Source organism: Dunckerocampus dactyliophorus, chromosome 16 (assembly GCF_027744805.1).
Source record: "Dunckerocampus dactyliophorus isolate RoL2022-P2 chromosome 16, RoL_Ddac_1.1, whole genome shotgun sequence".
Taxonomy (NCBI): Eukaryota; Metazoa; Chordata; class Actinopteri; order Syngnathiformes; family Syngnathidae; genus Dunckerocampus; species Dunckerocampus dactyliophorus.
Window position 1 is genome coordinate 13484523 of NC_072834.1, and position 19271 is coordinate 13503793.

Here is a 19271-nt window from a genome sequence, read left to right on the forward strand (position 1 = left end):
TAAGTCGCTACTGTTATCATTTGTGTCTTTCTGGTCTTCCCATAATCCTGAGTTGTAATCTGTGAAGTTGTTTGGCATCCCCAGTGATCATGCTTGTAAATTTAGCTTTGCAACTGCCAGTAGTGATCGCAAGCGCCCGTTTTGACCCAAAAGTGCTGTAAGAGTAAAATAAATGTCAGTATATTCTTTTTCAAATAAAATAGACGCCCTTATTCCCCAAACTCATATGCATTTACATTAAATTAGATTTTGTTGCAAAACCATTTAAAAAAACAATTGCGATTCTGAAAGGTTTCACCTTCCCAGTTCGGCCCCGCCCACAGGCCATTACCAGGCCACGGCTTGGCGGGTGGGGACCCCTGCCTTAAGCCACACCCTTGGTATCTTATTTTTTGAAGCACAAATGACAATTGTCCATGTGCAGCAAATTCAAGTTGTTGAACCGAGCAAGATAAATCAAAGAAGTCGTTTTGTGTAAAAGAGTTCATCAAAAGGAGCTTGACGTCATTTTCTCACCAACTGGACACTTACATGCTGTAGCATACTTTAATGTTTCATATTTACAAAACAAATTCAAGTTGGGTCTGCATGGTGGCCTCACAGTCAGGAGAATGAGGCATCTCTGTGTGGAGTTTGCATGTTCTGTCTGGCTTCCTCACACACCCCACAATCATGGTTGTTAGGTCAATTGTGAGACTCTAACTTGTCCATAGATTTGAATATAAGTGTGAATGGTTGTCTCTATGTTTGTCCTCATGTGCCCTGCAATTGGTTGGCGACCAGTTCAAGTTGTTTCTCACCTGAAGTCATCTGGGATAGGCTCCGGCTCACCCATGACCCTAATGAGGACATACAGTATAGAAAATGGATGGAAGGCTAGAAGTCAAGTTGTTGTACTTTTCCACATGTATTACAATAGACTTGTACATGAGACTAATGTTTGTATGTCATCAATGACAGACTGTAATTATAAGTGACACAGTGCACATTCAGGGGTTTCCTTGCCAAGGATGTTGAATACAACGTGAAAGTTGCTCGTGCTGTTGACACTGATGACACTTAAGGCAGTGAAGAACATGCAGTATGTCCCAAGAAAGGTGCTCTCAGGACACAAGCACAGCCTTGACAGGAGCGACTGCCACTTTGCGTGTACAGCAGAGATAGTACGTGAGGACGACTCTGATTGTTTGATCTCTCAGCCCGTAGATGAGAGAACCCATACATCTGGGTATGAAGAAAAAACACACAAACATAAAGGACTGCATTCGTAAAAAGATAATTCTGGAGGTAACAGTGTACAAAAATATCAGGACAGTGATGTAGATGTATGACAAGAGGATGAGGGCCAGCTGTACTAGGTGCAGCAGCAGTGTCCTCTGAGCTTTACGGGCTGACTCCTTGTCTCCTTGACCCCTTGATGCCGACCTTGCTGCCACCATCACACTGACGTAGCTGCAAACAATGATAAAGCCTGCCAAGGTGAATAAAAAACCTGTGTAAGCGGTTCTGTAATGATCAAACACAGGCAGGAGAATCATGTTGGTACTGGCACACAGCTTTGGCATTTGCAGACTCTCCAGCTCATCAAAAGGAAACTTTAACAGCAAAAGCACTTGGGTGAGAACATTTAGTAAAGAAAAGATCCAAACAGCGAGCACTGCCGCCCCCGTGTTCCTGACAGTGATGATGGAGGCATGTCTGAGAGGGTGGCACACCGCCACATATCTCTCCAGCGACATCACCACCAGCAGCAGAGGAGATATATCACTGGTCAGGTGGCCCAGCATGGTGAGTACGCCGCACTCAGGATACGTCATGATGATCCGACATGCGTGCACAAGGTACAACGCCTGGGTGATTGCCATTTGCAGCGTGTCCGCCAGGAGGAGGTGAAACAGCAGGATATAGCGAGATGTCTCTTGAAACACAGGTTTACTTCTCAAAATGAACATCATCACTCCATTGATGAAGAGGAACACCAAGCAGGTGACAGAGGTAAAGCTGGACGACAAAACTCGCTCCACCAGACCCAGCCGGGTCACATTGGACTGTGTCAAACCTTGTCTTAACATAGAAGACATACAAAGACAACATGAAGCCCTAAATGTCCAAGACCAGCCGTAGACTGCTCGCTGCCTTTATACGTTTACCTGCTCCATGCTGATACGTACAAACTCCTACTCATTCCTGAGTGACGTCATGGGACTCTCATCAAGTACCCGGCAACCACGCTCCCAACAGCCCCCCCCCTGTCATCATCAGGCTGGAGGGCAGTAAGTGCCAACAGAAATGCACAGTTTTACACAAAAAGAGTTACGTTAGGTTTTAGGTGTTTATTGGCGTCAATGTGGATGACCAATTTGTTCAAATCTGTTTTAGTGAGCGCATCACCGTTACTAAAATAAACTATTATCCGCCTGCCTAGCCCCACAAACTATATCAGAATTTAGTCTTTCAAGTCTTGAAGTGGACTGGACCTAACTGGATAGTTTGGTGCAGACATGGTGTATGTTTCTTGGAACGTCTGTACAGGTCATCTCAGGCACCTACTCTTCTTAATTGGACCAATTAGGTCTGGCACGGTGGTCTAGTGGTTAGCATGTTGGCCACACAGTCAGAGTCTGGAGATCGGGAAGACCTGGGTTTGATTCTCCCTTGGGCATTTTCTGTGTGGAGTTTGCATGTTCTCCCCGTGCATGCGTGGGTTTTCTCCAGGTACTCCAGTTTCCTCCCACATTCCCCAAAAAACATGCATGTTAGGTTAATTGGCGACTCTAAATTGTCCGTAGGTATGAATGTGAGTGTGAATGGTTGTTTTTCTATATGTGCCCTGCGATTGGCTGGCGACCTGTCAGCTGGGATCCAGCATGCCCCCGCGACCCTAATGAGGAGAAGCGGCATAGAAAATGGATGGATGGAGGGCTGATTAGCTCCTCAATGGCTGTCTTTAGTGATTGTCTAACTGTGAACAAACAAGAGTGCAAATGTTTTTTGTTTTTTATTGAACTTGTCATAGTGTGTCCCCACAGACACGTACCTGAGTAAACACCCACAGGCCTCATTAATCAAGCTGATATTTGGTGAAAACATGCTGAATAATTGATGTGGCTAAATGAGCCTTTCGGGGCCAAAGCCACACCGTTGTCGCATCGACACCAGAGAAAAACAAAAAAAGGAGACAAAACAAACACTGAGGACAAAGTTCATTCCTCAGATGACACTATCGAACTTTAGAAAAAAACTTTATCACACATGGGGGTGATTCTCCTTTAAGGGATACCAGCAAGGGTCCCATCACTTTTAGGGGCCTGACGGACAGACTTCAGTGATTTACAGCTAGAGACATATCAAAATATATTGCAAACACATTGAATAAAGAGGGGAAACATTATTGAATACCATATTTGTGTCTGTTGTGTATAAAACATGATCTGATGTTAATTTCAGCCCATTCGGTCATTTCTTTTCGCCAAGTTTTATACGACCAAACTCCTCGCACATTGCAACACCACCGCTTCCTGAAACTTCCACCACTGATGAGACGTTTGCAAAAGCGTGAGAAACTCCCACGGGATGACAGGATGTCATGAGCTATAACAGAAAAGATGACCAGCCCCTGCCGGTTGTGAGTAAAGTCGGGTTTAAACGCTTAATTGATCACCTTGAACCTCACTATATTATGACTAGTCGCCACTGCATTGTGAATAAAAACCATTCCCTAGATCAGGGGTCACCCTTTTGAAACTGAGAGCTACTTCTTGGGTCGTGATTCATGTGAAGGGCTACCAGTTTGATACAAACTTCTAAAATAGCCAATTTGCTCAATTTACCTTTAACTATATGTTATTATTAATATTAATTAATGATATTAATCTATGGGAAGACACTGATCATGTTAATGATTTCTCACAATAAATATCAACAATTATTTAATAAGAGAAAAAACAGATACCTATCAATATGAAACACTTTATTTCTATAAGTGCAAGTGTTTTTCAAATTGAATTTTTCTTTTACTACAGTCCTATGAAATCACAACGTCCCATTTTTCCACAAATGCTGAATTACTATGCACCATGTTTGTACAAATAATAAATCATGACACTCTTCTTACCAGTGTAGTTGCCCCCAGTTGAACACCGGAGAGGGTGGACATTACATCGGTTTCATTCTCGTCTTCAAGTACAGTTTTAGCAATTAGCATCATTGCTTCTTTGACAACCTCCCCGTCTGAAAAGGCCTTCTTTTTCTTCATCAAGAGTTGTGTGCCTCTAAATGAGGCTTTGGTTGCTTTTTTGGAGTTTTTAACCGGTCTTGTGAAAAAAGATTGATGTTTTACACAAAGCTGCCTTTAACTCACGGGCTCTTTGTGCTGATAGTGAGCTTCCCTGTGGTAGTTAGCATTGTAGCTTGTGTGACACGTGTGACACGATGTGAAATGTCTCTCCACATTGTGCCGTAAAAAAATAAAAATAAAAATCTCCCTCCCATTTATCGGGAAAATTATATGTTTTCTTTCTTTTTTGTGTCCTATTTTTGGATTTATGGGGGTCAGTCATCTCCTCTTTTTCGCTGCGCCCGCTAGCTTGTTCCCACCATGTTTGTATGACGCTTGGTCAGGATAGTGAATCACCTCAACGCTTTTACTGTAATTGATAAGAACATTAAGCAACATTTAATATAGTTTACCGCTTTAATATTTACATCTTTGTGATGAAAAAGCGTCACTCTCAGCTTCATCCCTAAAACTACTACATTCTTCTCGGCTCTGCCTTTGGTAGTTTTGATTAAAAAAACTATTTGTTTCCCTCTCACCTTCTCCTGTCAGATGTGGAGGGAATTTGGGGGTATCAAAGTAGTTCAGAGGAGGAAAAGCGGCCGGTGTTGATCGAGTACTATTGCTAGTACCGGATCTTACTAGTATTGAAGATGAACTTACATAAATGTCAGTGTAAAATGAATGTAAACTTACCCGATAGGTTTACTCTGGCGAGTTCCCATGCCGCTTATTTCTTTATATCTCTATACTCTTTATTTAGAAATGTCAAATAGCTCTGGGAAATCTGACACGGCAAGTATAGCGTACTGATTAGCATCCTGTCCGCTCAGTGCTCGATCAATGAAACTCCCGCTGATTGGTCCTCGTCTGGGCAAAAGCGAAGAAAAATTGAACCTTTTTCAACTTTATGGGATTGCGTCGCAAGCCAGCATGTGCACGATGACACGGACGAACACAAACTTTTTGCGTGTCTCTTGGCTGGACGGTGACACACGATAATCGCCCTATCGCACAGGTTCCATTGAAAATGAATGTCGCCTCCTGTGTGTGGCGCCCATAAAACAATAATATGTACTTTAAATCGAAGAAAAACATCAATAATCGTTTTTTAAGAGACGTTTGGAGGCCCCTGGATATCTCGAGGCCCCAGGCACATGCCTTTTGTTTGCCTAATGGTAAGTCCGCCCCTGGATACAACTGACATTTCAGTCAAGAGTGCCCAGCTGCCGTCAAATATACCAAAATGTAATATTGCTTGCTATGTCCCGCTTTTGGCACCCCTTTCAGGAGAATGAATGTTCTGATCACCTGCTGTTGTGCCTTGTTGCGCTCGCTCTTTCTCTCCTCCTACAGTTGGGAGCTTGGCGGACAAATGGGCACACCTGTTCCTAATCAGGGCAGTTTACTACTACTACTGAGTAGGGGCAGCTTGAGGAGGCCAGTTCCTCGTTACACTCCAGTGGCTTACCAACGGCCTGTCTGCACTCATCGCTCGCTAGCATCTCCTACTCTATTGAGGAGCCCAGCCCAGTTGTCCCTGACCTTCTTGCTAGAAGGTTTTTGTATATTTACCCTTTTTTTTCCTGCTGTGCAGCAAGCCGCTGCCTCCAGTGCCCTTTGTTCACTTCTTTTTACTTACCTTTGCTTGAGCTTGCCATCGTGGACATTAAAGACCGTAAATCGCTCCATCTGCCTCTGCATTCTGTTGTCCACCGCACACACCGTAACAGAACCATAAACATAAAACAGGATCAAACAATGTACAATAACATTCTCAATGAAAATATTGTTAAATAATATATTATTGTCTAAATCTCGGTATTTGCCAATATAATCCACCCACCTCACAGGCGTGGCATATCAAGATACTGATTTGATCACATTGTATGTATGTACTTTATTTATCCCACAGCGGGGAAATTTACTTGTTACAGCAGCAAGACAAGTAAAGAGAACAGTGTAAAGAAAGCATAGTGTAATAGTGAAAGCAAGTAGTAATCACATGATTATTGCATAGGTGTGCTTTACACAATGCACAAATAAAGGCCACCCAAAAATATGCAGTTTTATCACACAGTACAATGCCACTGATGTTTGAAGTCTCGAGGTAGCGTGCAATCGGCATGCTGACTGTAGGAATATCTCCAAAGGTGTTTCGGAGAATTTGGAAGTACAGTAGTCCCTCGCCACATCGCTGTTTTAATTTTGTGGCTTCACTATCACATTTTTAAAAATATATACACTGGGTTCTCTACTTACGAACATCCGACGAGCGAACATTCGGAGATACGAACGCAAGCTGACTGGTCTATATTTTCATGTATTTTGCCTTGTAGTAACTCCATATTTATACTGCTACATGCTTGACCAGTAGAGGGCACTGTGACACTGCTAATGGGACCAACAGGTGGAGAAGACGAGGAGAGAGTGTAAAGGAGACATGGAAAGCTAAATTGTAGCAGTACATGCAACCTGGACAAAGCGAGTTAATAGGCCTGCTTAATTCTACGCCACCCACAGAACACTACCTCTTTTAGAAGAGTCTAAGACAACAACCTTTTTTCAATAACTCCTCCTCCTCCAATACCACCACAATGACGTATGTTCGGCCACTCCTCTTCAAAGGTAAATAAAATTATTTAGCATTACGTATTATTATATCATTTTTATTATTGTTTTTTTTCATGAATTATCCTCGTTTAATATTACTACTACATCCAAACTCATATTTACACACATACACATATACTGTATATGTATACACGTACATGTAGTACCTATATCATTGGTAATATTACCTTTTGATCGACTTATGAACAAATCGACTTGTGAACGGTCGTCTGGAACCAATTGTGTTCGTAAGTTGGGGACCTAGTGTGTGTATATATATATATATATATATATACAGTATATATACATATATAAATAAATCATGCTGTTTTGTGATTAAATGTGGCCCATTATTAATTTAAAAATATGCTTATTTAAGCAAAATCTCTTGAGAGTAAATGTATTTTATGAACATTTATTTTATGTAAAAGGTTTGATTTTTTCTGTCATGTTATAAGGCTATGTTCACACTGCAGGTCAATTTGACATGTGACCTGTATCTGATTTTTTCATGCCAGTGTCAACAGCACAATTCCGATTCTTTTCAAATGCGACTCAGGACTCATTCGTACTGCAATCCTACTGCAGTAGGAACAGTCAGGTCGCATAGATGCGACCTATACGTTATCGAAAGGCATGTTTTGCCGTGCTTACCAAGACTTGGGTAAAGGTACTCACCAATTTAGGCAAAAGCGCTTTCGTCTTTGTCATCCGAAAATTATTTTAAAAAAGTGTCAGTGAGCGGCTCACGGCAATGTCCTAGGTACCGGCATGCGTGCAGCGAGTTCTCCACAAACTAGCCAAAATTCTTGCCCTCTTTCTTCTCATTTTGCACAGAATCCTTGAAATTGCCACAAACGCGCTGAGGAGAGCACACACACTGCAGCAATCCTTATTTGCGTAAACACACTGCAGTGTATGTGACGTTGTGCTTTTTATAATCTATTTTTAATCAGTGTCGGATGAAAAATTCTGGCCGGTTAAGTGCCCAGTGAAGGTACAGGTGCCAAATGCACCGCACACCACTGGATTGAATAAGCTCTGCTTCTTCCTACTCCCTTTCCGGTATGTTGCATTGTGTACCTGTAAAAATCTGATGTTCTTCAATGTAACCTTAGTATACTTGTTCAAAATTAATTAATTAATTAATTAATTAATTGGTGTGTATGTGTGTTTGTGTGTGTTTTGCAGCTCCTCACAGTGTCCTATGCTTGTGAGGCACGTGGGTGACACATGCAATCGACCCACACTACCTTTGCGATTACACCCCTGGTGTAAGTGACATGGGCCAGCATTCCTGATTCTGAAGGCCCTGGGAAGATTAGAGTGACATGACAACCCTAACCCTAACCCACACATAGAAGCTGAAATTTAACTGGACAAAAATATCCAACATAAATACACGTACGGGACGCAGCGCCGCCAAGCTACATGGCACACTACATCACAAGCTACAAATACAATAAATTAATACAATAAATTAATACAATTTCTTGAAACAAATTCTAGAATTTAAGTTGTAAATGTAGGTCACTGCTTTTGGTAGTGTTTTGGCCCAGACTGCACTCCACTGCTAGTAAGTTGTGTTCTATTTTACATATGTAGTGTTCGTATTGTGTATAAGTAGTGTGTGAGCATTCAAGCGTAGCAGAGAGAGAGAGAGCACACGGACACAAAGTGAACTGGATTGACTTTGCAAACGTTTTTCTGCTTGTCTGCCGTTAGTGCTTTAAATGTCTCTTGAAGGTGTTTTCTGCGAAAGAGTCGCAGGCCAATATCACAGACAAGGCGCACGGTCCAACTATTCTGTTTTCTCCATTTCTCCATTTGCATCTCCTGCTTGGTGTGAAAGTTTAAGTGAAAAAGCAACAGCATTACACGCCTGATCAAAATTTAAAGACCAGTTGAAAAATTGCAAGAATTTACATTTTGCACCGTTGGATCTTAAGGAGGTTGTAAATAGAGCTCCGAAATGCAAAAAGAATAAATTGGAGTGAGACAATAACAAACAACCATTAAAGTCAAATAGGCTGTCCATCAGCTGATCAAAGGTTTAAAAGCACAGCTCAAAAACAACCGAAACCCACCTGAAATAGAATTAAAATTTTCAAAAAAGATCTCAGTAATGAGTAGCTATGTTATTCTTTTTAATCACCTGAAAATGCAAATTATAAAGGGGCAATTTTGTAGCTTTGAAAGAGACAAGGCCTTTGAAGACGTTTTTTCTTCTGAAAAACCTTACCTCACAGATGTTGTCTGATGGTTATTACGGTTGTGGACTGCACTCAACAGTACAACCTTCATTTGGGCCGAGGATCGTCCCGTGTCTTGACAGACAGCCAATCGGATCCTCTGGCTCAGGACATTTTTTTGGTTCTACCACCTGACGTTTTTGTTCCATACCCCTCAGGATCTTTGAAGAAGTTTCAAATGATTGTTTTAGTGCGTCCAACCTCAGCAGCAATGGCACACTGCAAGCGGCCTTGTTTATGCAGCTCGACTATCCGACCGCACTCAAAGAGCTAACTTTTTTTTTGCCTTTGCCATTAAGAGATCATGACAGTGTGAATACCTGAATACCATAATCGAAAATGACATTTTTGCCAAGATTTTGGCTTTTAAAGGCTGTGGTCTTAAACTTTCGATCAGCTGATGAACAGCCTATTTCAGTTTCATGCTTGTTTGTAATAAATTGCTTACTCAATACATTTTTTGTCTCACTACCATTTCTTTTTGGCATTTTGAAGTTCTACTTAGAACCTCCTTAAGATCAAACAGTGCAAATGTAAATTCTTGCAATTTTTCAACTCGTCTTCAAATTATTATCACAGTTTGAACATGCTGTTTTTTTAATGTCTCTCTTAAGCAAAATAACTCTATTAGGATACTACAACACCAGAGGAGAAAACAAGGTTGGTCGCAGTGTTGGGTTGGTGTTGGTATGTTCTGTTGTGGTATCGCAATCGGACATGGAACACCACATCATGCTTTCCATTACAATTTTAAGACTAAAAGTATGTTTGCCCACATTGTTTTATATGAATTAATTGAAGAGAACACACCCTATTAGAAAAATGTAATTGATAAATAGCTTTAAAATGAGCTTTAATCACAATAAGCTTTTAGGAAATGAGCCAGCTTACCCGACACTGCCATTTTGGGGAAGCCTTATCTTTGAGAGTCACATGACTCAACTACTCCAAAATGTTTCCTATAATTTGTCATACATACATAATGTGTCACTTCGGGACTTATACATACATACGTAGGGCCTTCTTAAATCACCTTCATGTTTCCACATCACTCGAGACTCACACGTCAGTAAAACAGCCTTTTATTTTGAAAGCGGAAGTCCTGAAGTGCGCATTGTTCTCGCGTTGGTCCTGAGCTTCAATCCCTCCTCATCCTCCGCCCGTCGCCATGGTGCAGATGATGGAGTCTCAGTGTGAGTATTTCATGTATTTTCCGGCGGTTCCCATCACGGACCTGTCCGATCCGGCCCGGTACCGTACGCTACCCCGTCGGAGCCACCTCTACCTGGGGGAGACGGTCCGCTTCCTACTGGTGCTGCGCTGCAAGGATGCAAGGGCGACGCCGACCGAGCAGGGCCACAGTAAGCAGGGGGGGGAGGGCGGTGACGCCGTTTGCTGACTGTCAACAGAGAACACGTTGTCAATGTGGTCCCTTCATTCGGTGCACAAGTTAATAACAAATTAATAATGCTCAGTTGGAGGCGTTTACAATATTTAGGTTAGCTTATTTATCTACTTAGTTAATATCTAATATGTATAATTGACTTAATATGTACTTATTATAATATAAACTTACTGTCAAATCAATGCCTCATGTTTGTTAATGGATTAATGTCACTACCATTAAAACGGATCAATGATTAAATGTCGTACAATACAAGAAGTCCTCGGTTTACGAAGGAGTTCCGTTACTACGATGAGTTGTAAGTGGAATTAAAGTGTAAGCTGTACCTAAATGATTGCTGAATTAACACTCACACCATAGACAGAACACATGTAGGACACATCAAATACAGTGATAAAAATGACTAAGTACAAAATACACTCGACTATGAATTCTTCCGACGCACTCACTTAACTACTTCTCCAGCGACTTGTATTTACAAACTAACAAGGTCGAAATCACAATTTAATCATGGAAACAATTTAACAAGTAATGTAAATAATTTAATAAATAATTTATGGGAGTGCGTCATACGTAAGGTAACATGAAATACTGTATTGTCACGTGAAATATCGTCACATGGAACTTCGTCACACAACGTGGTTGCATGAAAGATGTCGTAAACCGAGGACCTCCTGTAATGTAGAAAGAGACAATCAGCACCATGAAACTGTACCAGAAGCTGGTTAAATCATTAGGCCAACCTGGACTCAAGTGGACCGAATGACGGGACAACCCTCTTCCAGCAGGAGACGCTCCATCAGCAGGTTTTGGGACAGAGTCGTCCAGCAGTCGGGCCTGGAGGGAGCTGGCTGGGTCGCTGTGTGCCGTGGCCAGCGTGAGTCCAGGTGAGAGCAGCCGCCATCGGGCCAACCAGCACTACCACGACTACGCCAGCAGTGGGGACGAGGGTGTGGACGAGGGCGAGGAGGACTACATTGCGGCGGCTGAGGCGGCCATCGCAGCGCTGGGGAGCAGGATGGATTCGCGTTGTCGGTCCTTCCGAGACTGCAAGCCGTTGCTAATACACAACTCATGCGGCTCTGTGGCGCGCGAGTTCCGCAGGGTGCCGCTTCAGGTAGGCCCAAAACCACCTGGACCTCAGCTTTGAGTAAAGTTACTTTGATTGACTCTCTGCATTTGTTATCAACACCAGTCTCCTCTGGACGACCCAGTGGTTCTGGCAGATGAAGTAATTTTCCCGCTCACGGTCTCCTTGGACAAACTCCCTGTCAGCACCGTGAAAGTCAAGGTACTACATGAAGTACTACATCACTGCTAATTTTATGGTCCAATGACTCGTAGTCTCTTGAATACAGCTGGAAAAACTGTCTCTTTGGAGTCCTACAGGGCACGTTAATGTAGACTGGACCTTGTCCTTCTAGTTCTGACTCATCAATGACATGACCTCCACCTATTCAGTGCTCCGGCTAAGAGTCAGCCAAACATTTGTAGTCTAATCAGGTGTGTGTATGTGTGTGTGCGTGTGTTTGCTGTAAGGTGATGGTCACGGTGTGGAAGAAGGAGGCGGAGCAAGTGGAGGTGCAGGAATTAGGCTACCTGAGTGTCCTGCAGCAACGGGAACCATCACACACCTTCAGACACGACCTGAACACTTTCAAGGCTCAAGGTTTGACACACACACAAACAAACACACACACACACACACACACACACACACAAGCGTGACTAACTTGACTCTGGTCCTCAGTAAGCACCACCCTGACCGTCCTGCCGCCGCCTGCCATCCGATGCAAGCTGATGAGTGTCTCAGGGCGCCACCTGGCTGTCCTCAAAGGTAGCTGGACAACACCTAACATGTCAGGTGATGCGAGGCCACAGTCAAAAGAGGAACTGTGTCTGTGTCCTCATCCTCGCTCAGTGCTGAACAACTCATCCCAGGAGGAGGTGAGCGTGCGGGACGTTCGGATTCTGCCGGACCTCAACGCCTCCTACCTTCCAATGATGCCCGATGGCTCCGTGCTACTGGTGGACAATGTGTGGTACGTACAGGACATGTGACTGACACGTGACATCTCATCATCACATGAACGAGACCATGCTCCGACTGTTCAGCCACCATTCCGGTGAGGTGGGCATGGCGTCTTTCTGCAAGGTGGACAGTGTCGCTTGCTGCCTTCCTAGCATGCTCGGTGCCTTGGAGGAGCATGACTTCCTGTTCCAGCTGCACCTGAACGACATGCCTCAGGACGAGTCCAATGAGGTGCGTTGGCACCCACGATGACATTGTGTTATCAGGTATCAACAACTCCATCGCAGTCCTGTGGCATGATTTGTCACCTGATGGTGACGCTAGAAGGCAACCTTGAGGTAGAGTGTGTTTCTTTTCAGGGGATGGAGGTTCCTCTGGTAGCTGTGCTGCAGTGGTCGACTCCCAAGATGCCGTTCACCAACTGTATCTACACCCACTACAGGTAGGAGCTTAGCATCCTGCTTGTCCCATTCTGTGACCCATCACATCAGTGTCAACCTGCACCTTCCCACTCCCAGGTTGCCAAGTGTCCGTCTGGACCGCCCGAGGTTTGTGATGACGGCCAGTTGTCCGAGCACTGTCAAGGTCAAGGAGCACTTTAAAGTGAAATACGTACTGCTCAACAACCTGCAGGATTTCCTGTCAGTTCGGCTGGTGTGGACTCCAGAAGGTCAATTTGGGCTTGCACACCGCCACGCCTCTGATTATCACATACTTGTGTTACCAGTGGGGTGAACATTCTCAAAGCAAGTCATTGTATTTTTAGGTCGCGGTCAGAGCGAGGACGCCACGCTGGCAGCGGTTGTCTGCCACACGCCTTTCAGTAACCTGGGCCACTGTCGCAAAGGAAGCACGCTGTCCTTCAGCGTGGCCTTCCAGATCCTCAGACCCGGACTGTATGAGGTACGGGTGGCACCTGCAGGGGGAGTCGTGGACCCTTGCTCACAGGCTCTTTTGTCTCCTCAGCTAAGTCAGCACATGAAGCTCAAGCTGCAGTTCACTGCGTCTGTCGCCAACCCGCCTCCCGACGCCAGGCCGCTCTCACGTAAGAACCTAATGTGGTGATGCTGCTGGATGATGAAGTTCTGGTTTTGTTCAAATGTGGCCTCCCGCATTCTCCCACCGCCACTCAGGTAAAAACAGCCCATCCAGCCCGGCGGTCCGAGACCTGCTGGACCGTCACCAGGCCAGTTTGGGTCGATCCCAGTCCTTCTCCCACCAGCAGCCGTCTCGCTCCCACATCATGAGGTGTGACCAAGACCATGAGCCTTTTATCCCGTTTGTATTTGATTGCTTCTCAATTTTGTGTGTGTGTGTGTGTGTGTGTGTGTGTGTGTGTGTGTGTGTATGTGCACTCCTCAGGACCGGCAGCGCCATGGAGCGGCGTGCCATCACACCCCCCGTGGGCTCTCCAGTGGGTCGGCCGCTGTACTTGCCACCGCAGGACAAAAGCCTGCTGTCATTGGACAAGATCGCCAAGAGGGAGTGTAAAGTTCTGGTGGTGGATCCTAGCCACGAGGGCGACATCTAGGAGAACATCTGGGAACACATCTTGTCAGTGTTACCAGTTTGCATCAGTATTAATGTCAGCATTAATAAACAACAATGCAATGAAACTTTCAAAAGTGTGTGTTGAACAAGTAATTCAAATGTCAAATGCCGCTTTGGAAGAAGGTGAAAGGTCACATCATGGATGCAAAAGCAATGCCATCAGCACAAAATCATAGTACAGTGGAACCTTGGTTAGCGTCATTAATTCGTTCCAGGTCTGGCTCGAACTGAAAAGAGCGTTAACTGAATCAATTTTTCCCATCAGAAATCATATAAACCCAATTAATCCGTTCCAGAAAGCCAAATGTTAATGCCAAACAAGTTTTAGAGTTTGACAATTATATCTTTACATGCAGAAAACATTTAAAATGCATACAAATACATATAAATGAAGAATGAAAAAGACAAACATTTAAGTTGACTTTTACCTTCATTGAAGACGTGATTCTTGACGTGACTGTTCCCAAAGACATGATGTGGCAGCGAGATCAAACCTGACACCAACTTACTGTTTTGCCATGAGTTATTTCCTGAAGTGAATGCTGTTTCTCACCTCAGTAACCCAAAATGGAGCCAAAGAAAGTTGCAAGTGCCAGCATTTTGATAAAGAAGGTGAGGAACACTGTTGAACAAAAAACAGGAAGGTGGTCTCTGTGTTGCCACACTGTGTCTTTGGGAACAGTCACGTCTTCAATGAAGGGGAAAGTAAACATAAATGTTCATTTATCCCTTTCATTCATCATTTTACACATTTAGAATTGTTTCATGCACGTGAAACTATAATTGTAGAACTATAAAAACGTGTTTTGCGTTAACATTTTTGAGAGTCAATCGCTCGTTACATCATAGACAGTGTACGCAGCTGACTTCCTGTTTCGGATGCCATTTTGTTCTCAAGCTAAGGATGCTAACAAGGATGTAGTGTGATAAAAATACATTAAGAACACAGTTGGACTCACGCAGTGTATTACATTTTTTCCATTGGTTTGGCTAAACTTAAGAAGCCAAAAAGTCAACTTCCACTCAGGATGGCAGGAGTATGTCAGATATGCCATGGCTGACTTGATGCAGTGGTTAGGTAATGTAATGTAGGGTAATGTCTCAGTGTTTTGTCATTACTGCCGTCTAATGACCAGAATAGCATTTTAATATGTTTTGACTAATAATAGATCACTGTTAGTCTACCACGAAACAGTGATCATTTATTAATCAATTAATTTCAATTAATTTCTGAAAAAAAACGCAATATAGAGAGGGAGCGATAAACAAACCATAATACTGTGAGGGATGTCTGTAAAAAGAAAATGTGAACAGCATAACATACTGTAATGTATCGAGGAAAAGGCTTCTTGAGACGTCATCTGTACTTCTGTGTAGAAGGTGTCGGACGTTTCGCTCCTCATCCGAAGAGCTTCGTCAGCAAACTAATAAGTGCTGGTAGCTTAGGCCTTAAATACAGTAAGAGTGGGCGGAATTGGTGTGCCAACACCCTCCTCCTATTGGTTCGTTACACTAAGCCTGCATTCCTCATCTTTACAGTGGTATAATCCTATCCTGTTATTCACACCTACGATAAAAGGGAAGTGTCGCTCCCTGAATTGGGTATGAACGACTCTGATACTGGCTAGTTAGCATCTATTGTTCTGGCTCGGCCCTGCCTTCACCTCATTTGCAAGACTAAGAGCTGTGGGTTTTGGTCTCAGTAACCTGCTGAACACAGGGTCCAAATTGAACCTCAAACCACCATTCCGATTCAATGATGGGTTCTGTTGTTTGACAAAAATAGCTTCCTTTACTCCTCTTTCAAACCATCTGTTTTCTTTGGCCAAAATCTTTACCTCGCTGTCCTGAAAAGAGTGATTGGTAGCTTTCAGGTGTAGATGTACTGCTGATTGAGGACCACTAGCATTGTCCCTGCGATGTTGATAAAGCCTTTTTTGGAGCATTTGCTTAGTTTCCCCAATGTAGTGCTCTTTGCATTCCTCATCTTTACAGTGGATGGAATAGACCACATTGCTCTGTTTCTGGTTTGGAGCCTTGTCTTTAGGATGCACTAATTTTTGTCTCAGGGTATTTACTGGTTTGAAATAGGTAGGAATTTTGTGTTGCCATAAGATCCTCTGGAGTTTTTCGGAGACCCCCGCTACATAAGGGACTACCACTCCTCTCCTTTTAGCTTCTGTGGGCTTTTGGGTTTCTTTCCCTACTCTCTTCTTTTGACATTTGTTAAAAGCCCACCGTGGGTACCCACAGGTTGAGAGCGCTCTCTGGACATGTTGTGTCTCCTTTTTAAAAGGAGAGGAGTGGTAGTCCCTTATGTAGCGGGGGTCTCCGAAAAACTCCAGAGGATCTTATGGCAACACAAAATTCCTACCTATTTCAAACCAGTAAATACCCTGAGACAAAAATTAGTGCATCCTAAAGACAAGGCTCCAAACCAGAAACAGAGCAATGTGGTCTATTCCATCCACTGTAAAGATGAGGAATGCAAAGAGCACTACATTGGGGAAACTAAGCAAATGCTCCAAAAAAGGCTTTATCAACATCGCAGGGACAATGCTAGTGGTCCTCAATCAGCAGTACATCTACACCTGAAAGCTACCAATCACTCTTTTCAGGACAGCGAGGTAAAGATTTTGGCCAAAGAAAACAGATGGTTTGAAAGAGGAGTAAAGGAAGCTATTTTTGTCAAACAACAGAACCCGTCATTGAATCGGAATGGTGGTTTGAGGTTCAATTTGGACCCTGTGTTCAGCAGGTTACTGAGACCAAAACCCACAGCTCTTAGTCTTGCAAATGAGGTGAAGGCAGGGCCGAGCCAGAACAATAGATGCTAACTAGCCAGTATCAGAGTCGTTCATACCCAATTCAGGGAGCGACACTTCCCTTTTATCGTAGGTGTGAATAACAGGATAGGATTATACCACTGTAAAGATGAGGAATGCAGGCTTAGTGTAACGAACCAATAGGAGGAGGGTGTTGGCACACCAATTCCGCCCACTCTTACTGTATTTAAGGCCTAAGCTACCAGCACTTATTAGTTTGCTGACGAAGCTCTTCGGATGAGGAGCGAAACGTCCGACACCTTCTACACAGAAGTACAGATGACGTCTCAAGAAGCCTTTTCCTCGATGGACAACTCCTGTACGACTGAGAGCCTACACAGACATACTGTAATGTAAACACATAAACCAAAAACTAGGAAAAGTACTGTATATGTCACCTACAGCGCTGTAAATAAAATGCTTGTTTACTGGTTGCTGTCCTCACCCTCCGGCTCCTGGTGTCCTCACACTGCTGTCTGTCAGATACTCATCCACATCACAGTGCAAGTTCTAGTTGCACCTGTGAAATAATCAAATCATCCAATGTATGAACAAATTACAGTATGTTCTTGACTAATTTTGAGGCTAACTGTAGGTTTCCTGTACGTTTGCAAGGATGTACTTCTACATTGAGACATGTACTAAAGCATGCAATTTGATGAAAAACTGAAATAACGCGACAAGACACGCACCATATTGAATGCTCACTATAAAATGTAGGAAACCTTTTGGCACAAATTTACGACTTGCAAAAGCAAATGCTGCATCTTTTCATAGTATATAGGGATTGCTATGTAAGTTGTGATGCCTTGATGTCTTTTATTCACGTGACGACATCTCTCAGTGTTGACATCGTTTTATATTGGTGTACCGATCTACTGTCCTACCTACCTATTTGGTGGAGCCACTACCACCACCGCCAGCTTGTGTAAGTCACCTGTCTTGATGCTAGCTTATGCTAATATGCAGAATTTATCGTGAAAGTGTTAGGTGGTTCCATAGTGTAGCGGTTATCACGTCTGCTTTACACGCAGAAGGTCCTGGGTTCGAGCCCCAGTGGAACCAGTTATATTTTTGAGTTGACGATTAATGACTTTGTCATGTTGAGATTTTTTAGCACGTTAGTCCCTATTAATGAGTCCGCCGGAGTAACGAACGCAAATGTTGTCGATATGTTTTATAAAGTAAGAAAGAAAGAGAAAAAGCGAGCTTTGTAGGTTCCATAGTGTAGCGGTTATCACGTCTGCTTTACACGCAGAAGGTCCTGGGTTCGAACCCAAGTGGGATCAGTTCGAATTTTGCACCTAATTTAGTGGTCGCCATTTTATTTAACACAATCATACTACGAACGTCTAAAGAATTACATTTTAACGTGAAACTAACAAAATGTGGAGATGCCGGGGATTGAACCCGGGACCTCATACATGCGAAGCATGCGCTCTACCACTGAGCTACATCCCCACCGGTGTGACTACCGATAACTGAAGTTACATAAGCTTTATAGAGCATGATCACGCGGATGTGGTTCCTAACCGTTGCATTCTTTTTAACATGTTAATGTTACCACTAGATTTTTTTGCGCCAAAACGTCGTGTTGATGTTGAAGCTACGCAGCAAAAGCAGATAATAGGAACTTGTTTTCACCTTTAAGCTCTAAAACAATCGACTGTCTCTAAACACAAAAACTCTCCAAATGTTGAAACAGCAGAAACTATACCTGTACTATACTACTGTACAATACAGCACTCCATTAAATGGGCTGATCGATTCAAATATCGGTATTAGCGATACCGTGGTTGTATTGGAATCGAATCAATACTACGTGAAGATATCGATATTTTTCAGTTGCATGTTTATTTCACAAATATACAGTAATGGAAAAAAATATTACACCACCCTTGTTTCTTCAGTTTATTGATCCATTTTAATACCTGGTACAACTAAAGGTACATTTGTTTGGACAAATATAACAATGATAACAATCTAGCTCATAAGAGTTTAATTTAAGGGCTTGCATGTATTTTTTATAAGATTCAAGATTCAAGAGAGTTTTATTGTCATGTGTAAAACAGCAGTTATACCATGCAATGAATATATAACCAATTATAATAACCAAAATCACTTATGTTTTTACATAAATAGCTGCTTACGAGCTATTTTTGTTGTCATTGTTATATTTGTCCAAACAAATGTACCTTTAGTTGTGTCAGGCATTAAAATGAACAAGAAACTGAAGAAACAAGGGTGGTCTAATCATTTTTTCCATGATTGTTTGCCATTTTTGTTGCGTTGTTCAAATATATTGTTATATTAATAC

General features: G+C 43.0%; 2 protein-coding genes and 3 non-coding genes across 7 annotated transcripts; 3 read left to right on the plus strand and 2 right to left on the minus strand.

Annotated features, from left to right (window-relative positions):
• Window positions 1–1103: 1103 nt before the first annotated feature.
• LOC129169375 (odorant receptor 131-2-like) lies at window positions 1104–5980 on the minus strand. The gene is made up of 2 exons (XM_054755748.1): window positions 5919–5980; window positions 1104–2064 (listed from the first exon to the last, which is right to left on the minus strand). The coding sequence occupies exons 1-2, from the start codon at window positions 5978–5980 to the stop codon at window positions 1104–1106; spliced, it is 1023 nt and encodes a 340-aa protein (XP_054611723.1).
• Window positions 5981–10263: 4283 nt separating this feature from the next.
• LOC129169117 (trafficking protein particle complex subunit 14-like) lies at window positions 10264–14197 on the plus strand. 3 transcript variants are annotated; one of them, XM_054755193.1, is made up of 13 exons: window positions 10264–10502; window positions 11332–11663; window positions 11742–11837; window positions 12086–12215; window positions 12297–12383; window positions 12468–12588; window positions 12662–12809; window positions 12938–13020; window positions 13097–13248; window positions 13345–13481; window positions 13545–13623; window positions 13712–13826; window positions 13941–14197. In XM_054755193.1, the coding sequence occupies exons 1-13, from the start codon at window positions 10310–10312 to the stop codon at window positions 14107–14109; spliced, it is 1842 nt and encodes a 613-aa protein (XP_054611168.1). In that variant the 5' UTR covers window positions 10264–10309; the 3' UTR covers window positions 14110–14197. The 3 variants fall into 3 exon arrangements, with proteins under 3 accessions (XP_054611168.1, XP_054611165.1, XP_054611166.1); XM_054755190.1 differs by having other exon boundaries at window positions 13712–14197; XM_054755191.1 differs by having other exon boundaries at window positions 11335–11663; window positions 13712–14197.
• A 3749-nt stretch (window positions 14198–17946) lies between these two features.
• Window positions 17947–18019, plus strand: trnav-uac (transfer RNA valine (anticodon UAC)). Its single transcript has one exon. It is a non-coding gene; the product is annotated as a tRNA-Val (tRNA).
• A 151-nt stretch (window positions 18020–18170) lies between these two features.
• Window positions 18171–18243, plus strand: trnav-uac (transfer RNA valine (anticodon UAC)). Its single transcript has one exon. It is a non-coding gene; the product is annotated as a tRNA-Val (tRNA).
• Window positions 18244–18343: 100 nt separating this feature from the next.
• Window positions 18344–18415, minus strand: trnaa-cgc (transfer RNA alanine (anticodon CGC)). The gene has a single exon. It is a non-coding gene; the product is annotated as a tRNA-Ala (tRNA).
• Between the last annotated feature and the right edge of the window lie 856 nt (window positions 18416–19271).